The following is a 16235-nucleotide window of genomic DNA, read 5'->3' as shown; positions in this document are numbered from 1 at the left end:
CTGAACCCAGGCCTCTCCTGGGGCTAAAAGTGGGTGATAAGTGTGGGAACAATTAGGAGAAATAGTCATTATGAAATCCCCAGGATGGCTGAAGTATTAAGAGATAATGTTGGTTGTTAACTTAACCTTTGAGGAAGAGTGAACTTGAGTTAAAGGCTGAGTATAAACTATAACACCCCAGTATTCATTTTAAGGGCTAAATGCTTTTACATGGGAAATGTTGGAGTGGAGAGCATCCATAATAGAGAGATCTCTATTATTTCTTTTCTTAGGAGCCAAGGATATTGAAGAATTTATTATTTACATATCCTCCACTGCTTATGGAAGATGAGGAAATAACAATGCCTAGGTTATGGGCAAGAGTTCAGTCAGTAACAGGCAAAAGCTGAAAGGAAGAGAGGATAGTGGTGGCAGTTCCAATGATGAATTGTAGCTACAAAAAAAAATAAGAAAAAAAGCCTTACCTTTGATATCAGCTAGCTCGCAAAATGTAGTACACCTTAGCTTAAACATCGCCAAGATTTGGATTCAGGAGACCTGACTTCAACCCCTCCTCTTGCACCTTTAGCTAGGTGATCAGGGTAACAAACTCTGTGCCTCCATTTTTGGATCTGCAAAATAGCGATAATAACTGCTTTTTAGATTATGAAGTAGTGTATATAAAGTACTTGGTATCATGCCTGTAATATTCCAATTACTCAACATTCACTTATTATTATTATAGGCTTCCCAGGTGGCTCAGTAGTAAAGAATCCACCTGCCAAAGCAGGGGACACAGGAAATTAGAGTTCTGTTCCCTGAGTGGGGAAGATCCCCTGGAGAAGGAAATAGCAACCCACTCCAGTATTCTTGCCTGGAAAATTCCATGGAGAGAGGAGTCTGACAAGCCACAGTCCATGGGTGTTGCAAAGAGTCACACAGAACTGACCAAGCAAGTCAAAAAAAAAAAAAAAACTATCCGGAAGGAAATACACACACACACAAAATCAGGGAACTTTTTTACAGCACAATTTTCTGTTATTTTTCAATTTTCTAAAATAAGTATGTATTTCTACTAAAATCAGAAGGGGAAATAAAACCCACAATTTTTGAATTTAAAAAATGTGACTAGTCCACTGCTTCCCACATTTCCCAGATCATATTTGTTGCTCAAGAAGGGCGTGGGAATACATGTAAAAATCACGGATTCCCAGGCCACGACCTAGAAATACTGAATCAGAATCTCTAAGGGACAAACCTGTTAACCTATATATTCAATCAGCCTAGCAGACGATTCTTAAAATCAGGTACTCTGGGAATGCGCAGATTTAGAGCGAGGGGGCAGTACCGGGTGAGGGCGAGGAAGGCCAGCCCATGCTGCAGCAATCACTAGGGCCTACGCCTACAAGTCCCATCCTGTCCCACAAACTGGAGACGCGAGCCCGGAGCCTGCCGGTAGATGTAGTTTCCGTCCGCCAGATCTCTGCCTATAAGAGAGAGGGAGCTGCCTGCCGGAAGACCTCCCGCCCCACAATGCAAAGGTCAGCGGTGACGTCATCCGGAGAGCGTCCGGGACGCGGCGGGTGGTTTCCGCCGCCTCCGGCAGCAGCTCTGCTACCTGAGAGACTGCTGCGGCCGCTGTCGACGCCGCCGCCGCCCCTTCCTCCTACGTCCCCGCCGCCGCCGCCTTCTCCTTTTCGGGCCCCTCCGCCGCCTCTCCACGACCTGGGCCCTCTGTTCCTGAGAGGAAGCCTTACTCGGGCCCCTTGGCGGGCCCGGCGCGTAGCCATGGCTGACGGCGGGGGCGGCGGGGGCACCGGCGCGGTGGGCGGCGGCGGCGCGGGCCCGGCCTCGGCTGGGGCAGCGGCGGGCGGCGGCGGGGCCGGCGGGAGCGGCGGCCCCATCAACCCGGCGTCACTGCCCCCGGGCGACCCGCAGCTCATCGCGCTCATCGTGGAGCAGCTCAAGAGCCGGGGTCTGTTTGACAGCTTCCGCCGGGACTGCCTGGCCGACGTGGACACCAAGGTCAGCAGAGGCGGCTTGGGCTCACGGGGGGCGGGTGGGCGTGAGGCTGCTATGGCTGCAGCTTCGCATTTCCAAATCCTAGAGAAAAACAAAAGGTACTTTTCAAATCTCAGCAGCGAGGAGACCGCTTGGGGCAGTATAGGAAGCTTTCTGAGGGATGTCCACGTGCGTTCGGCTTCCCGCCCCATCCTTGCTCTGTGCTGCTTAGCCCAACAGCATCTCTGAACTTGGGGACCCAGTACGGGTTTTACAACCTCGACCCTGTATTTCCCAAGATGAGACTCCTTTAAGCACAACAGTAACAAATCTCAGTATGTTAACAACACTGGAGAAAACCGGGTAAGTAAGCAGGAATGGTTTGAATGCACAAACATCAGCCTTTCTTCCTTTTCTCCAGCTCAGTGATTTGCAGGCTTGAGTATGCAGTTAATTAAGGTACGTTTTCGTAGAAGCAGCACCCGTATTTTGTATTCCATCATTGGTTGAAAGATTCTCCGTTAGATCCTAATGCCATAGGTCAACCGACTAATACTGTTTCACTTGACCTTGCCCAGATTCATTTGGGTTCAGTGAAGTCACCGGTGTTAAGTGTCAGACAAAGAGTGGTCGCCGAAATCTTTTTTTACTCCCTTTTCAGAAGTTTCTCTCACAAGACTGTGGTTGTAGACATAGGAGGCTCTCTTACTGAATGGGCTCCTCTAGGGAAGTGATTTCTCCTCTCTGAGCCCAACATGGAAATCTTTTGCCTACCTCACAGGAAGATTGTGAGCTTAGAACTAGGCCTTAAAGATAGGTTATCCATTAAACATTTATTGGTGAGGTTTCTGGACACAGAGTCAAGCATGTCACTATCCTGTCCTCAAAGTGTATATTCTGGCGTAGAAAACTGAAGTGTAGACCAGATAATATGTATAGTAAGTAGCGTATACTGTTATTCTCCAATATTAAAAAACTCACGGAGCAGTTCTCTCCTTGAGATGGGATACTTAATTTTTCTTTTTTAACATACGTATTGACAGAACTTTCACGTTTTCCAGTCCTGGGTACTCTCAGCTTCCCATCGCAAGTTCTCCACTATGTTTCTTATGTCTCATTAGGTTTTACGTGGCCTAACCAATGTAGTATACATTTGTTTTAGTCGGTATTGAGAATCTGTTGGGGTAGAGGGAAGCGGAGCCTTCACCACTTAACACCCCCTTAGATGTTCTTTCTGGTTGTCACCAGGTTGCTTTAGTCTTGAGGTAGTGTGTCTCCAGGCACATCCTTTGTTGCTTTAGTCCCAGGTTTCTCATAGTGTGGTCCTGGGATCATCAGCATCAGCTAAGAACTTGTTAGATTTGCATATTGTTAGGTTCCACCCCAGACTGCAGATGTATGGAAGGGAATGTGTACTGCTGATGTTTGTAATTTACTTTGCAATGCATCCAAAATATAAATAAATAGAATGATAGGTTAAGAGAAAGTGGTAGTATAATAAAACGTTAGTGACAGGCACTGTAGATCTTTCACTTCATGAACTGAAGGGATTTTTCTATGTTGTCAGGGTCTGTTAAGGTTAGAGTTTGGTTGGTGACATTAGCTGTCTTTTGTCCTTTTCAGTAACCAGTCCAACTAAAACTGGGTGAATTATTTTGAATAGTAAAAGATACAGTATCAGGATTGATGGTTACAAGTGACAAATCTAACTCTAACTCCTGTGAGCAAAGGGGGAGAATCTATTGACTCGTGGGAATCCAAGGAAGGATAGAATTTAAAAAACTGCCAGAAGGGTAGGGATGCATTTGGAACCAAGAATTCTCCACCAGGGCTATCTAACCCTATGTCACTGCAGAGCAGAGTCATCCATTTGGTTACTAGTACTTTTGGTTACATCTTACAGCTGCTTCCTCTCAAAATGTTTCCAGTTAAAGGAAAAAAAAAAAACAAACCCAGGAAATACCTACATTGTCTAAACCTGGGTCAGGCAGCCACCCCTGTGGCCAGGAGAATGTAGCACCCACTGCCCTATCCTTGTGAAGAAGGGAAGGTAATTACCAGGAAGAAGGGCTTGCTAGGTGGATAGTACATGGGTATCTTTGAATTTTAGTCCTCATCCATCTCCCTGCCTTTCTCTTTTCAGGTTTGGTGGAGAGTCTTTGTTTGTGAGTCATGGCCTTTGGGAAGAGCCCACTCACAGAATTGAGGCCTCTTGATTCCTTTGTCAGTGTCAAATACCTGACTGTTAACAGACTTTTGCCAGAGTAACACTGCATAGTAAACCAGATCTCAGTGGCTTATAATAAGCATTTGTTTGCATGCTGATGGGACTGCAAGTCAGCTAAAGTTCAGCTGATCTGGATAGACTTGGTGGCTCAGCTATAGGCAACCTGGGCTTAGATCCAAGCTGTGGTTGGGAGAAGATCTCTGCATGTGTAGTTTTCCTGCATCCCAGGCCCAAGGGACAGAGGTTGCAAAGAATAGACCCTCATAGGAGGTCACCAGAGCACCAGAGCCATGCCAGATGCCACAACCACGTTAGGACTTCTTGTCAGCGACACAGTATTATCAAAGTGAAAGTCACTCAGCCGTGTCCAACTATACAGTCCATGGAATTTTCCAGGCCAGAATACTGGAGTAGGTAGCCTTTCCCTTCTCCAGGGGGTCTTCCCAACCCAGGAATCAAACCAGGGTCTCCTGCGTTGCAGGCAGATTCTTTACCAGCTGAGCTACCAGACGCTTCATTGGCCAAATAAAATCACACTGCTAAATGCAACCTCAAGGGGCAGGGAAGTGGTCCCTGGCCACAGTGGGAGGAGAGAGGCGTGAAGTGTGAAACGGCGATGCACACTGTTACACCTGGTTTGGACAACAGCAGCTGATGGTAACAGAAGGTCTTGGAGGCTCAGAATGCACATTGTGTTCACATGCATCCCTTGTGTTCATCCAGTTCCTTTCTGATTTTGTTCTCCTCATACTAGTTGGCTTTAAGAGAGCAGTGCTGCCAGTCAGGCTCCTCTGGGGACTTAAGTTTTGCTTCCTGTCAGCCTCTCCCAGTGTTCCATAGACTTTGACTTCAGTCTGTGTTTGTGAGGGCTGGGTGGCTTCATTTTACACAGAGGCTTTGCTTGTTGCTGAGAATACCCTATGAGGTAAGTGGGGCAGTATTTGTTTTACAGATGGAAATAACTGAGACTCAGGTTGGTTGCCTTGTTGAAAGTCAGAGAGCTAGTAAGCAGTAGAGCCGGGCTAGAACTCAGTTCCTTTGTTTTGGAAATGGCCTGGGTCTGACCTTGACTTTGCCACATTTTAGCCTTGTAGGCAAGTTGTTTACTTTTTCTAAACCTAAATCCTTGAACATGAATGCAGAAGAGAGCTAATAGGACCACCTTCATAGAGTTATCTGAAAAGTAATCGGCGCAGTAGAGCCTCTGGCCTCAGACCTACCTGCCAGGTGGTGCTAGTGGTAAAGAACCTGCCTGCCAATGCAGGAGACATAAGAGACATGGGTTTGATCCCTGGGTCTGGAAGATCCCCTGGAGGAGGGCATGGCAACCCACTCCACTATTCTTGCCCGGAGAATCCCATGGACAGAAGAGCCTGGCGGGCTGCACTCCACAGGGTTGCAAAGAGTTGGACACAACTGAAGTGGCTTAGGAGAAGGCAATGGCACCCCACTCCAGTACTCTTGCCTGGCAAATCCCATGGACAGAGGAGCCTGGTGGGCTGCAGTCCATGGGGTCGCTAAGAGTCGGACACGACTGAGCGATTTCACTTTCACTTTTCACTTTCGTGCACTGGAGAAGGAAATGGCAACCCACTCCAGTGTTCTTGCCTGGAGAATCCCAGGGACGGGGGAGCCTGGTGGGCTGCCGTCTATGGGGTCGCACAGAGTCAGACACGACTGAAGCGACTTAGCAGCAGCAGCAGCAGAAGTAGCTTAGCACTCACACATGCATGCCCTAAAGTGGGCACACGTGTTGGTCATTAGTCCACGCTCTGCTGTGCTGTATGGTGGCCTTCATAGACATGCTAGGAGTGTAATTAAGGACTTGAAATTCTGTATTCCTATGAAAATCTGTGATCTGAATGGCAAATTTATAAAAGTTTGATGTGTGTAACTTCTGACCTTGACCCCCCCCTTTTTTTTTTAATATTTTAGCCAGCTTACCAAAACCTGAGGCAAAAAGTGGATAATTTTGTGTCAACACATCTGGACAAGCAGGAATGGAATCCCACGATGAACAAAAACCAGCTGCGAAATGGTCTGAGGCAGAGTGTGGTTCAGTAAGTAAGCAGAATTGAAAGTGAAAAGGCAGTAACCACAAGTGTGACTCCAAAGGCCAGTGAAAGGCCCTGTTTGGTCAAGTGCATGGTCTGCAGCCCACCAAGCTCCTCTGTCCACGGGATTATCCTAGCAGGAATACTGGAGTAGGTTGCCATTTCCTCCTCTGGGAGGTCTTCCCAACCCAGGGGTTGAACTTGTGTCTCCTGTGGCTCTTGCATTGGCAGGCAAATTCTTTACCACTGAGCCACCTGGGAAGCCCCAAGTGCATGGTACCTTCTAGCAAATATGACATACAAGTTGCAGCAGACCCCCACCCCCCAGTTAAGTTCAAGTAAGCAAAGAACTCAGTTAAAATTCTTGACACCTACAGAGGCCTCCTGTGCACGTCTCTACCAGGAAAGGTATTCCAAATTGTAAGACATATTTCAGGGTCTTTGAAGTTTTCAGTGTAGCATGAACATACACTGAAGCTCATACCGATATATCAGTGAGCCTTGGGCAAGAGCAGCTGGATCTTCTCACAAGCCGGTGTGAGTTACACAGACTTTCTGAATCCACATGACCCCTCTAAAGTGCAGTGGTAGTGTTCAAGAAGGCATGAGGTTTTATTAAAGTGTATTTTTCATAATAGCAAACTGGACCTCAGTTAATGAGGTGCTATTGATTGCACATCCAAGTGACTTCTGCGTGTCACTGGGCACAAAAGTGGAGGTGGCTCGTGAAATCTGGTGTCCTGAGATAAGCTTTTTCTTTTTTCTTCTTAATACCAGTGCTTATGTTCAGGTTTTCTTGATCCTCTCACTCTCCTGGAATATCTAAAAGCTTGTGATGCTTTCCTCTTTAAAAAGAGAAATGGTGGGGAATTGTGGTAAGTGAAAAAAAACAGTATCAAAAAGATACATGGTGCATGATTCCACTTCCATAACATTTGTGAACTGACATGTAATTATAGAGATGGAAAATAGATGAGTGATTGCTAGGGCTTAGGGTTGGAGGGATGTGAGTGTGGCTAGGAAAGGGTAGCTGAAAGAGGGTGGGATACAAGTGAGTAATTGTGGTTCATGAGGTTTCTTACGATAAAATTGCACAGAGCCGCGTATGCAGACACACAAATGCAGCTATAACTGGGATGTAAATGAGGTCGAGTACCCATGCTGGTTTTCTGGGGGGTTTTGCCCACCCCCTGCCTTTTCGGAGGTATTGTTGACATACAGCTTATTGGTTTCAGTTGTAATTAGTTTCAAGCATTCAATTCATGTATATTTTGAAATGATCACCACAATAACTAGTTAACATCCATCACCACATATGGTTACAGAACCTTCCCTCTTATGTTCCTGGCTTCAATATTGTACTGCAGTTGTGCACAGTACAAGCTTTAGAGGTATCTGGGTAAAGAGAGCATGGACCTCCCTATGTATTTCTTTGCAACTTTCTATGAATATATAATTTCAAAATAGAAAGTTTTGTAAAGTAGAAAAGAATGTTTATTAACATGCTGGCACTTTAAATATGGCTGATGAAATCTGAATCTTTCTAAATGTAAAATTTATAAAAGCTCTCAAAGTTAGGGAAGAAGCATGATTCCAGAAGATGCCCAGTACCTTGTCATTCTGGATTCATTACCCCATGGCCTTGTTCCTCTGGTGAGCAGACTGGCACAGGAGTCCTTCAAAGAGAAGGGGACAGTGGCTGCTACGCACAGAACAGTTGTTTCACATCTGGCACTGGTCCTTATATGAGTTATTGCTCAGTCTCAGTTCAGTCGCTCAGTCGTGTCCAGCTCTTTGCAACCCCATGGACTGCAGCATGCCAGGCCTCCCTGTCCATATCAACTCACAGAGTTTACTCAAACTCATGTCCATTGAGTCGGTGATGCCATCCAGCCATCTCATCCTCTGTCATCCCCTTCTCCTCCCGCCTTCAGTCTTTCCCAGCATCAGATTCTTTTCAAATGATTCAGTTATTCACATCAGGTGGCCAAAGTATTGAAGTTTTTGCTTCAGCATCAGTCCTTCCAATGAATATTCAGGACTGATTTCCTTTAGGATGGACTGGTTGAATCTCCTTGCAGTCCAAGGGACTCTCAAGAGTCTTCTCCAACACCACAGTTCAAAAACATCAATTCTTCGGCCCTCAGCTTTCTTTATAGTCCAACTCTCACATCTATACATGACTACTGGAAAAACCATAGCTTTGACTAGATGGACCTTTGTTGGCAAAGTAATGTCTCTGCTTTTTAATACACTGTCTAGGTTAGTCATAACTTTTCTTCCAAGGAGTAAGTGTCTTTTAATTTCATGGCTGCAGTCACCATCTGCAGTGATTTTGGAGCCCCCCAAAATAAAGTTTTTCACTGTTTCCATTGTTTCCCCATCCATTTGCCATGAAGTGATGGAACCAGATGCCATGATCTTTGTTTTCTGAATGCTGAGCTTTAAGCCAACTTTTTCACTCTCCTCTTTCACTTTCATCAAGAGGCTCTTTAGTTCTTCTTCACTTTCTGCTGTAAGTGTAGTGTCACCTATATATCTGAAGTTAGTGATATTTCTCCCAGCAATCTTGATTCCAGCTTGTGCTTCATCTAGCCCAGCATTTCTCATGACGTACTCTGCATATGACTTATTGCTAGTCCTTAAAAAAAAACTATTTGACAGCTTAAGTAACAAATCAGATGAAACTTTTTTAACCCTACCTTCTAAAAGATTGGCAACCATATTAAGAAAATAAAGCACAAAATAATTTAAATATTTGAAAAGGTGCCAATAATGGCATGAAGACTGTCAGCATTACTCTTAATTTCTAATGCGTGTTGATATCATCCTTGAGGTATGCATGTGGCACTTCTCTTCATATACCCTTCATGTGAAATGTAACACAGAAAAGTGCTTACAACAGAAATGCAGTATAACAAATAATTAGAACATCCCTGTAGTCCCACCCAGGTTGAGAAATAGAATATTACCAGCACCCTGCAAACCCCACGCCCTACCCAACCCAGCCCTGCCTCCCACCTCTCCTGGTACCCGTCCTCCTCTCAGAAGTTGACCATACTCCTCACTTGGATGGTCCTTATTTCCTTGCCTTTTTTTTTTCCATAGTTTTACCATCTATGTAATTATTCCCTGCTTTTCAGTTTGATCTAGAATGTATTTAACCTGAAAACATGAATTTGGATGTCATACTGAGACATTTGTCTGTGATTCCTGCTAACATTTTGAATTTGAGGCAAATTCTGATGACGTTTTACAGTGAGGATTCACTCCTTAACCCTGCCAGTGCGACACTGCAGCCCTCAGCACTGGCTGACCAGCCCCGCTCCGCTGCTCAGGCCCAGACGCCGTATCCTAGTCTCCAGCCTGGAGGAACCCATATGATAGTTGTTTGTTCCATCTTCTGTTTTAGGCACCTGACAATACTTCTTACTTCCACCTGGCACTTTTAAAATCTCCAGGAAAGGGAGCTGTACTCTTGGTTTGTTTTCAGTGGTCAGATTTTCACCTCCCGTAAAGACATCTGTCCCATCACTTCATGGGAAATAGATGGGGAAACAGTGGAATCAGTGTCAGACTTTATTTTTCTGGGCTCCAAAATCACTGCAGATAGTGATTGCAGCCATGAAATTAAAAGACGCTTACTCCTTGGAGGGAAAGTTATGACCAACCTAGACAGCATATTCAAAAGCAGAGACATTACTTTGCCAACAAAGGTTCGTCTAGTCAAGGCTCTGGTTTTTCCAGTGGTCATGTATGGATGTGAGAGTTGGACTGTGAAGAAGGCTGAGCGCCAAAGAATTGATGCTTTTGAACTGTGGTGTTGGAGAAGACTCTTGAGAGTCCCTTGGACTGCAAGGAGATCCAACCAGTCCATCCTAAAGGAGATCAGTCCTGGGTGTTCATTGGAAGGACTGATGCTGAAGCTGAAACTCCAATACTTTGGCCACCTCATGCAAAGAGCTGACTCATTTGAAAAGACCCTGATGCTGGGAGGGATTGGGGGCAGGAGGAGAAGGGGATGACAGAGGATGAGATGGCTGGATGGCATCACCAACTCAATGGACATGAGTTTGAGTGAACTCTGGGAGTTGGTGATGGACAGGGAGGCCTGGCGTGCTGCGATTCATGGGGTCGCAAAGAGTCAGACACGACTGAGCGACTGATCTGAACTGGAAAGACACCTGGGAACCTGACCCAGGAAGCAGGGTGATGGAGGTTGATATCAAGTCCTTGGCTTGGACTAAGGTGAGGTGGCTTTGCTTCCCCGCTGACCCACAGGCTGCTGCTGACCTCAATGGTCCGTGGGCACACACTGTCTACTGGGGTCTGTTCGCAGGTGCCCCTGTACTCTAATGGCGGTCCATTTACATCTAAGCTTCCTGTTGATAAGCTGTCTGTCACCACTGGGTTTAGGGAGCACTTTATTGACTGCTCAGCCTAACCAGCTCAGGGCCTGTTTCTCATCTCACTCATCGCTGTGTGTGTGCTCAGTCGTCTCCTGGGCTGTGCTCTGACACACCATTTGCCCCATTACCTCAGGACCTATTTTTACCCAAGCAAAACCTTGAATGGCCTAAGAACTCCAGTCTAAAGGAAAGTAAGTAAAACCTGTCTACCACACTTGTGAATGGTGTTTGAATATTTTAATCCTTTGAGGAGAACAATTCAGTTTGACCCTGCACGGACTAGGTTCCAAACTCTTCAAATGTGATTGTTTCCTATGACCATAATCTTCCTTGCTACCCACCCCTAATGTTTGAATATAAACATTTTGACTAATTTTTGTTCTATTTCAAAAACCACTGGGGCTGTATTTTAGCCCCTTAGAGGCTTAGAAACAATCTATTTCTTGTCTGTTCACTTGTTTGCTTCCACGTTACCTTGTACGTAGCACAGCTTGAAGGCCTTTGAATTGCTGATGATGCTGTAAGCATTCCCAGCCCTGACTGGTTTGTGCTGTATAAGATTTAGGGCTTGGTAGCCAGGTTGCTCGGAGAAGGCAATGGCACCCCACTCCAGTACTCTTGCCTGGAAAGTCCCATGGGCGGAGGAGCCTGGTAGGCTGCAGTCCATGGGGTCGCTAAGAGTCGGACATGACTGAGCGACTTCACTTTCACTTTTCACTTTCATGTATTGGAGAAAGAAATGGCAGCCCACTCCAGTGTTCTTGCCTGGAGAATCCCAGGGACGGGGGAGCCTGATGGGCTGCCGTCTATGCGGTCACACAGAGTCGGAGATGACTGAAGCGACTTAGCAGCCAGGTTGCTGCTGGGGCCCACTTTTGCTTTGACGTGTAGAAGAATAGATACTGAGGGAAGTGGAGTCAAGTGGGAGGCATGCTGGCTTTGCTAGATTGAGGTTTTCAAATCTACCCATGGCGTCGATTCTTTCAACCATACTGTTACTGTTTGTCGTTGGTAGAGTTTTGTTTGGTTCTTTTGTACAAGGTTGCATTGGGAGTGACTGAGATTGTGAATTAGGAATAATGACTTGCCCTCTAAAGACATCATGGCTTGAACCCTGTGTGCACCGTCCTTTGAAAGCACTCTCTCATGGGGCTGTATCTTGGACCAGGTGGATACTTCTTGCTCTCTCCCATGACACTTGCAGGCTAAATAATGCAATAATCTGTTTGTCTTCTCAAGGTCAGGGATGTTGGAAGCTGGAGTGGACAGAATTATTTCCCAGGTGGTGGATCCCAAACTGAACCACATCTTCAGACCACAGATAGAACGAGCAATTCATGAGTTCCTGGCAGCCCAGAAAAAAGAAGCCGTGCCAGCACCGCCTCCAGAGCCTGAAAGCCAGGACCCTGCTGCTCCATCCCAGGACGCTTCCTAAGGTCAGTGTCCTGCCTTCTGTCCAGGAGCATTCACCTCCGGCTTGTAGACCCAGGAAATGGGTAGAAAAGGGACAAGCCATTACCAAGGTTCACATTTCTTATCTGTTCAGAAAAGTGTTTACTGCAAATGGATTTCATTTTGTTGTGAGTAATTTTTTACTGAGAACTAATTAGTAGCCTTTTCGTATGTCAGTGAGTGTGATTTTCTGTGCCAGCAGAGCTGAACATTTAAGCCATGAATAGATGCTTCATTAGAAACCAGCTGGGATGCTGGGTATGCACACGCCAAATTCACATTAAAGTCTTGTTGTGAAATTGCCTAAATGAGTCTCTCCCCCGGACATGAGTTAACTTGGGCTTACAATTGGAATAAAACCAGTGGTGCATGCTAAAATGCCTCCTCAGTGGTGCTTAGAACCCGCTTTAAGCCCTCTTGGGTTTCCTTGTAGTATTTATTAAGGATTTCAGTTTACCACTGTCAGTTACCATGGGATTCCTCTGCTCTGAGCACCCTTTTTTTCTTTTTCACATTTGAAATTAATTTTAAAAATCAGCTCTAGATGCACAAAACAGTGCTGTTTGCAGGGGTTGGGAGACATTAACAAACATATGCAGTTATCACAAGTAAGCCGTGGTGGACTCAGCCATCTCGGGTAACCATCACGGTGTGCCTTCCCCCCGCATTCTACATTGGTGTTCTCTCTGAAAGAGTCTGTAATGTGTCTGTTATTTTTGATTAGTAAACTAAGCATTAGGGAGAGAACAAAGCAAGAATATCAGGCTTGCGTGGGGAACTCATGAGACAAATTGTCCCTTTGTGCTATATTAGGAGAAAACCTCAATTCCATTCTGGAGTGTAAAACATGCACTTCAAGGCTTTCTAGCTAGCTTAATTCCTTTGGGAGCATGAAATTAAACATAACACAAAACTAACATTTTGATTTGATTATCTTTCTTTTTAGAATATGCCTGACATGTTTTGGAAGCTCCGTTGAATTAATGGTGAAGAACTGGATTCAGTTACGTAAGAGTACAACTTCAGAATGAAGACAGGCTGAAGTCCTCACTGACTTCAGAGTTCAACGTTGACTGTGGGGCGGTGTCCAGATAGAATAGGGAGCAAGTGGGGCTGTAGAAAAGTTGACCATGTGGGCCCCCATACTGTGCTGCCCCCCAGCTAGCCTATCCAGGGGGTGACACCCAGTAGACACTACAGACATGTTAAAAAACACTACATCACTTTGGGGTTTGTCCTGAAGCAAACCTATGTACTTGAACTTAGAGACTGTGTATGGATTTTAGGGTTTGTGCTTGAGGATAATCAGAAGCTACAGTGAAGGAACATAACCAGCCCTAAAGATGCAGTTTCAAAGAATTGACAGTAAAGGTTAGCCAGGGGTGGTAGGGTTTTAACAATGCTTATTTGATACTATCAGTTTCTGAGAGTTGCAAATCAGAGTTTACAAGCCACTAGCGTCAAATAGCTGTAAGGCCACTGCAACCCTCTTGTAGGTGACTTTTTAGCTTCCACTTCCTTTCCCCTGCAAGAGGGGTCAAAACACGGGACCCTGGAATGCCTGAGGAGATGCAGACTGAAGTGTAAGAAAAGACACTTGCAGGCTGTCTGTCCAGGGCTTCTTCCTGTCCTGCAAGGGCTAGTGAGTTGGGTGTATTTATTTTATTCTCATCTTTGTGTTTTTTAGAAAATGAATAAAGTGACTTGAGTTTTGTAATTAACTCATTTGATACTCTGAAACTTCAGCTAACTTTAGACCCCAGGTACATAGAGCATAACCTTTCTCCTCCGTCTGTGCCGTTCCTGTGCAAACACATGACTTGGTGGCAATGAAGGGCTGGTGGACACACCTTGGAGCTACCACCGTCCTAAAGCTAGTGGGTGTACCTGGAAGCGGTCCTCTCTTCCCCGGACCATTGCCGGTCCTCCTCTTTAATTGACGGCCGTGTGCTCGTTCCCGAACTTGCAGAAGGATCACCAGGGGATTTTAAACAACATGCAAAGTCTGATTCAGAAGTTCAGAAAGACCTAAAAGTTTCTGACAAGTTCCAAGTGATGCTTTCACTGCTGACCCTTGCCATTTTGCATCCCAAGCTTTGGATGATATCAAAATTTACTTCAAACTAAGAGTCTTTGATTGTTAGTTGAGGCTTCTCCTGGATATTGTTACTCAGACTTTAACCTGTTCCACCTTTACCATCAATAACCACAAGTTAGGACTGCACTTCTGTGTTTAGCAGGATGTTTGGGCAGCATATGCCTTTGTTTTAAAGCAAACTGACGCCATGTTTAGAGCAGGTGGCAGTTAACTTCTGCAATGTGTTCTGCTTCCAGGTAGAGCAGGTTGCTGCCCTTTTCAGTTTGGGATTCAACACCCGGGTCCTCAGTGCCCAGAGACGGGCCCTCCAGTCAGTCCTCTTCACTAAGAGGCAGATACGGAAGGACTGCAGGCCTGTGCTCTGCAAGGAGGCCTCTCAGACCCGGACCCCACTGGTCAGGACCATGGGCCTCCTTCCCAGGGAGGCCTCTGCTCCAGAAGGGAGGTCTCAACAGAGCCCCTCTCAACCCCACCAGCATTCTGCCCGTCCACCACTGGCCTCAACCTGCTGACCGGGCAGTATGAGCAACCCAGAGAAGCTTCTTCCTCTCCCCAAATTCGCAAGTGACTGTGTTGTGCATCTTTTTGGCAGACAGTTTTGGTCCGTCTCAGTTCTCTTTTTTTCCGTTATTATAGAAGGATGTACCAGTTAGTGAGAAATACTCTGATTTTCACATAATGTTAAATATGCCAAAATACCAAGGAGATCATTGTTAAAAATCATTGTTATATCCACTAAGAGTCACCATAGACCAGAGGGAATTTTTTCAAATGAAATCATCAGATTACAGAAGTACCTAGACACATTACTACTGTTGGGACAGAAGGCTGACTTTGACTTAGCTGAGCCAAATTGAAATGGAAGTAGTTCCCACATTCCCTTGAGTAAATGTAGTTAAGTGGGCAGCCAGGGAGAATGAGAGCAAATAGCACTTGGGGGGCTGGGACGTCCAAAGCCGCCTCCTCCCTCAAGAACTGGTCACCTGCTAAGCCTTTTTTCATTCTCACCGGAGTCATCATGCTGAGTATTAGGCTTGCAGAGCCTAGAAAATGATCTGTGTTCTGAGAAAAAGCGAAATTCCTCCCTGATGATGAGGCCACCAAAAACATCTCACCCCTAAGCACCCTTGCTCCAGCAAGCTCCTAAACAAGAAACTAGCTGTCTCAGACCTCAAGTCTTCTTTCTCTGTAGTTGGAAAAACCACTAACATTTGCAAAAGCCTCATGAAGCACAGAACTAACCTCTGTAAGACATCAACAAACACCAGCCTTTAGGAACCATCCAAGCCTTGGAGTCGTGATGAAATGAAGAACCCCATGTTCATGTTTGCGGTCCAGTTCTTTGACACGGGGCGGCATCTCCCACTGACTAGAGACTGCTGCCCCCAGCAGCTTTCCAGTTACTAGCCTGGGCACTTCATTGGCATCACCAAACCACCATGTCCACCCAGTTGTGACTGTATAACCCTTGGCTTATAGTGAAGTTTGTGGCTTCTAGATCAAGATTGTCGAGCATTGTTTCATCTTATTTCTGTCATTTAACCTTAGCTTCTATTTACTCAACTGGGGGTGTAGGAGTTCCCATGCATTTTGTAACACTCACTAGTAGTGTAGACTGAATAAATACCAGCAGATTTCTTACAGCAATACTTCTGAAAGCATAACCACCCAGCCACCAGCGGGAAGCATCAGCATCTCCTGGAATTGTTAGAAACGTAGCCCTGACCCCAGATCTACCAATTCAGAGACTTACTGTGGGGAGGAGGGGTGGGTAGGGGTGGCAAGCAAGCCTTTCATACAATTGTAATGCACACTAAAAATCATTTCCACTTTAAGAAACCTTTTTGGAAAGTTGGCAATGCTGACTGGTAATGACAGTTTAATTAGTGAACACACATAGCACCTACAGAGTGGGTAAATGTGTCTCTTGTTCCAAAGAAGCAAAACTATTTCTCTGGCTAATTCTGCCATTAGTCCCTTGCAAGGACTGTGCATTTGGCCTTTTTGGCTTAGAA

General features: G+C 45.7%; 1 protein-coding gene and 1 long non-coding RNA gene across 3 annotated transcripts in view; one reads left to right on the top strand and one right to left on the bottom strand.

The window, feature by feature from the left end:
* The window catches only part of LOC109575072 (uncharacterized), a 50099-nt gene extending 48628 nt beyond the window's left edge, over positions 1-1471 (bottom strand). Inside the window, exons 1-2 of one of the 2 annotated variants that reach the window (XR_011562392.1) lie at positions 1238-1471; positions 465-611 (exon numbers count right to left, since the gene is read on the bottom strand). This is a non-coding gene — a long non-coding RNA (uncharacterized lncRNA). The remainder of the gene's footprint in view (positions 1-464; positions 612-1237) is intronic. The other variant, XR_002183181.2, reaches the window with a different exon arrangement.
* Positions 1472-1548: 77 nt separating this feature from the next.
* BOD1 (biorientation of chromosomes in cell division 1) lies at positions 1549-13843 on the top strand. Its single transcript, XM_019982665.2, has 4 exons — positions 1549-2004; positions 6143-6267; positions 11910-12106; positions 13069-13843. The coding sequence occupies exons 1-3, from the start codon at positions 1768-1770 to the stop codon at positions 12103-12105; spliced, it is 558 nt and encodes a 185-aa protein (XP_019838224.2). The 5' UTR covers positions 1549-1767; the 3' UTR covers position 12106; positions 13069-13843.
* Positions 13844-16235: the final 2392 nt, after the last annotated feature.

This window comes from Bos indicus, chromosome 20, assembly GCF_029378745.1.
Source record: "Bos indicus isolate NIAB-ARS_2022 breed Sahiwal x Tharparkar chromosome 20, NIAB-ARS_B.indTharparkar_mat_pri_1.0, whole genome shotgun sequence".
NCBI classification, from domain to species: Eukaryota; Metazoa; Chordata; class Mammalia; order Artiodactyla; family Bovidae; genus Bos; species Bos indicus.
The sequence above is the reverse complement of the archived record's forward strand: the minus strand, read 5'-3'. Positions and strand labels throughout refer to the sequence as shown.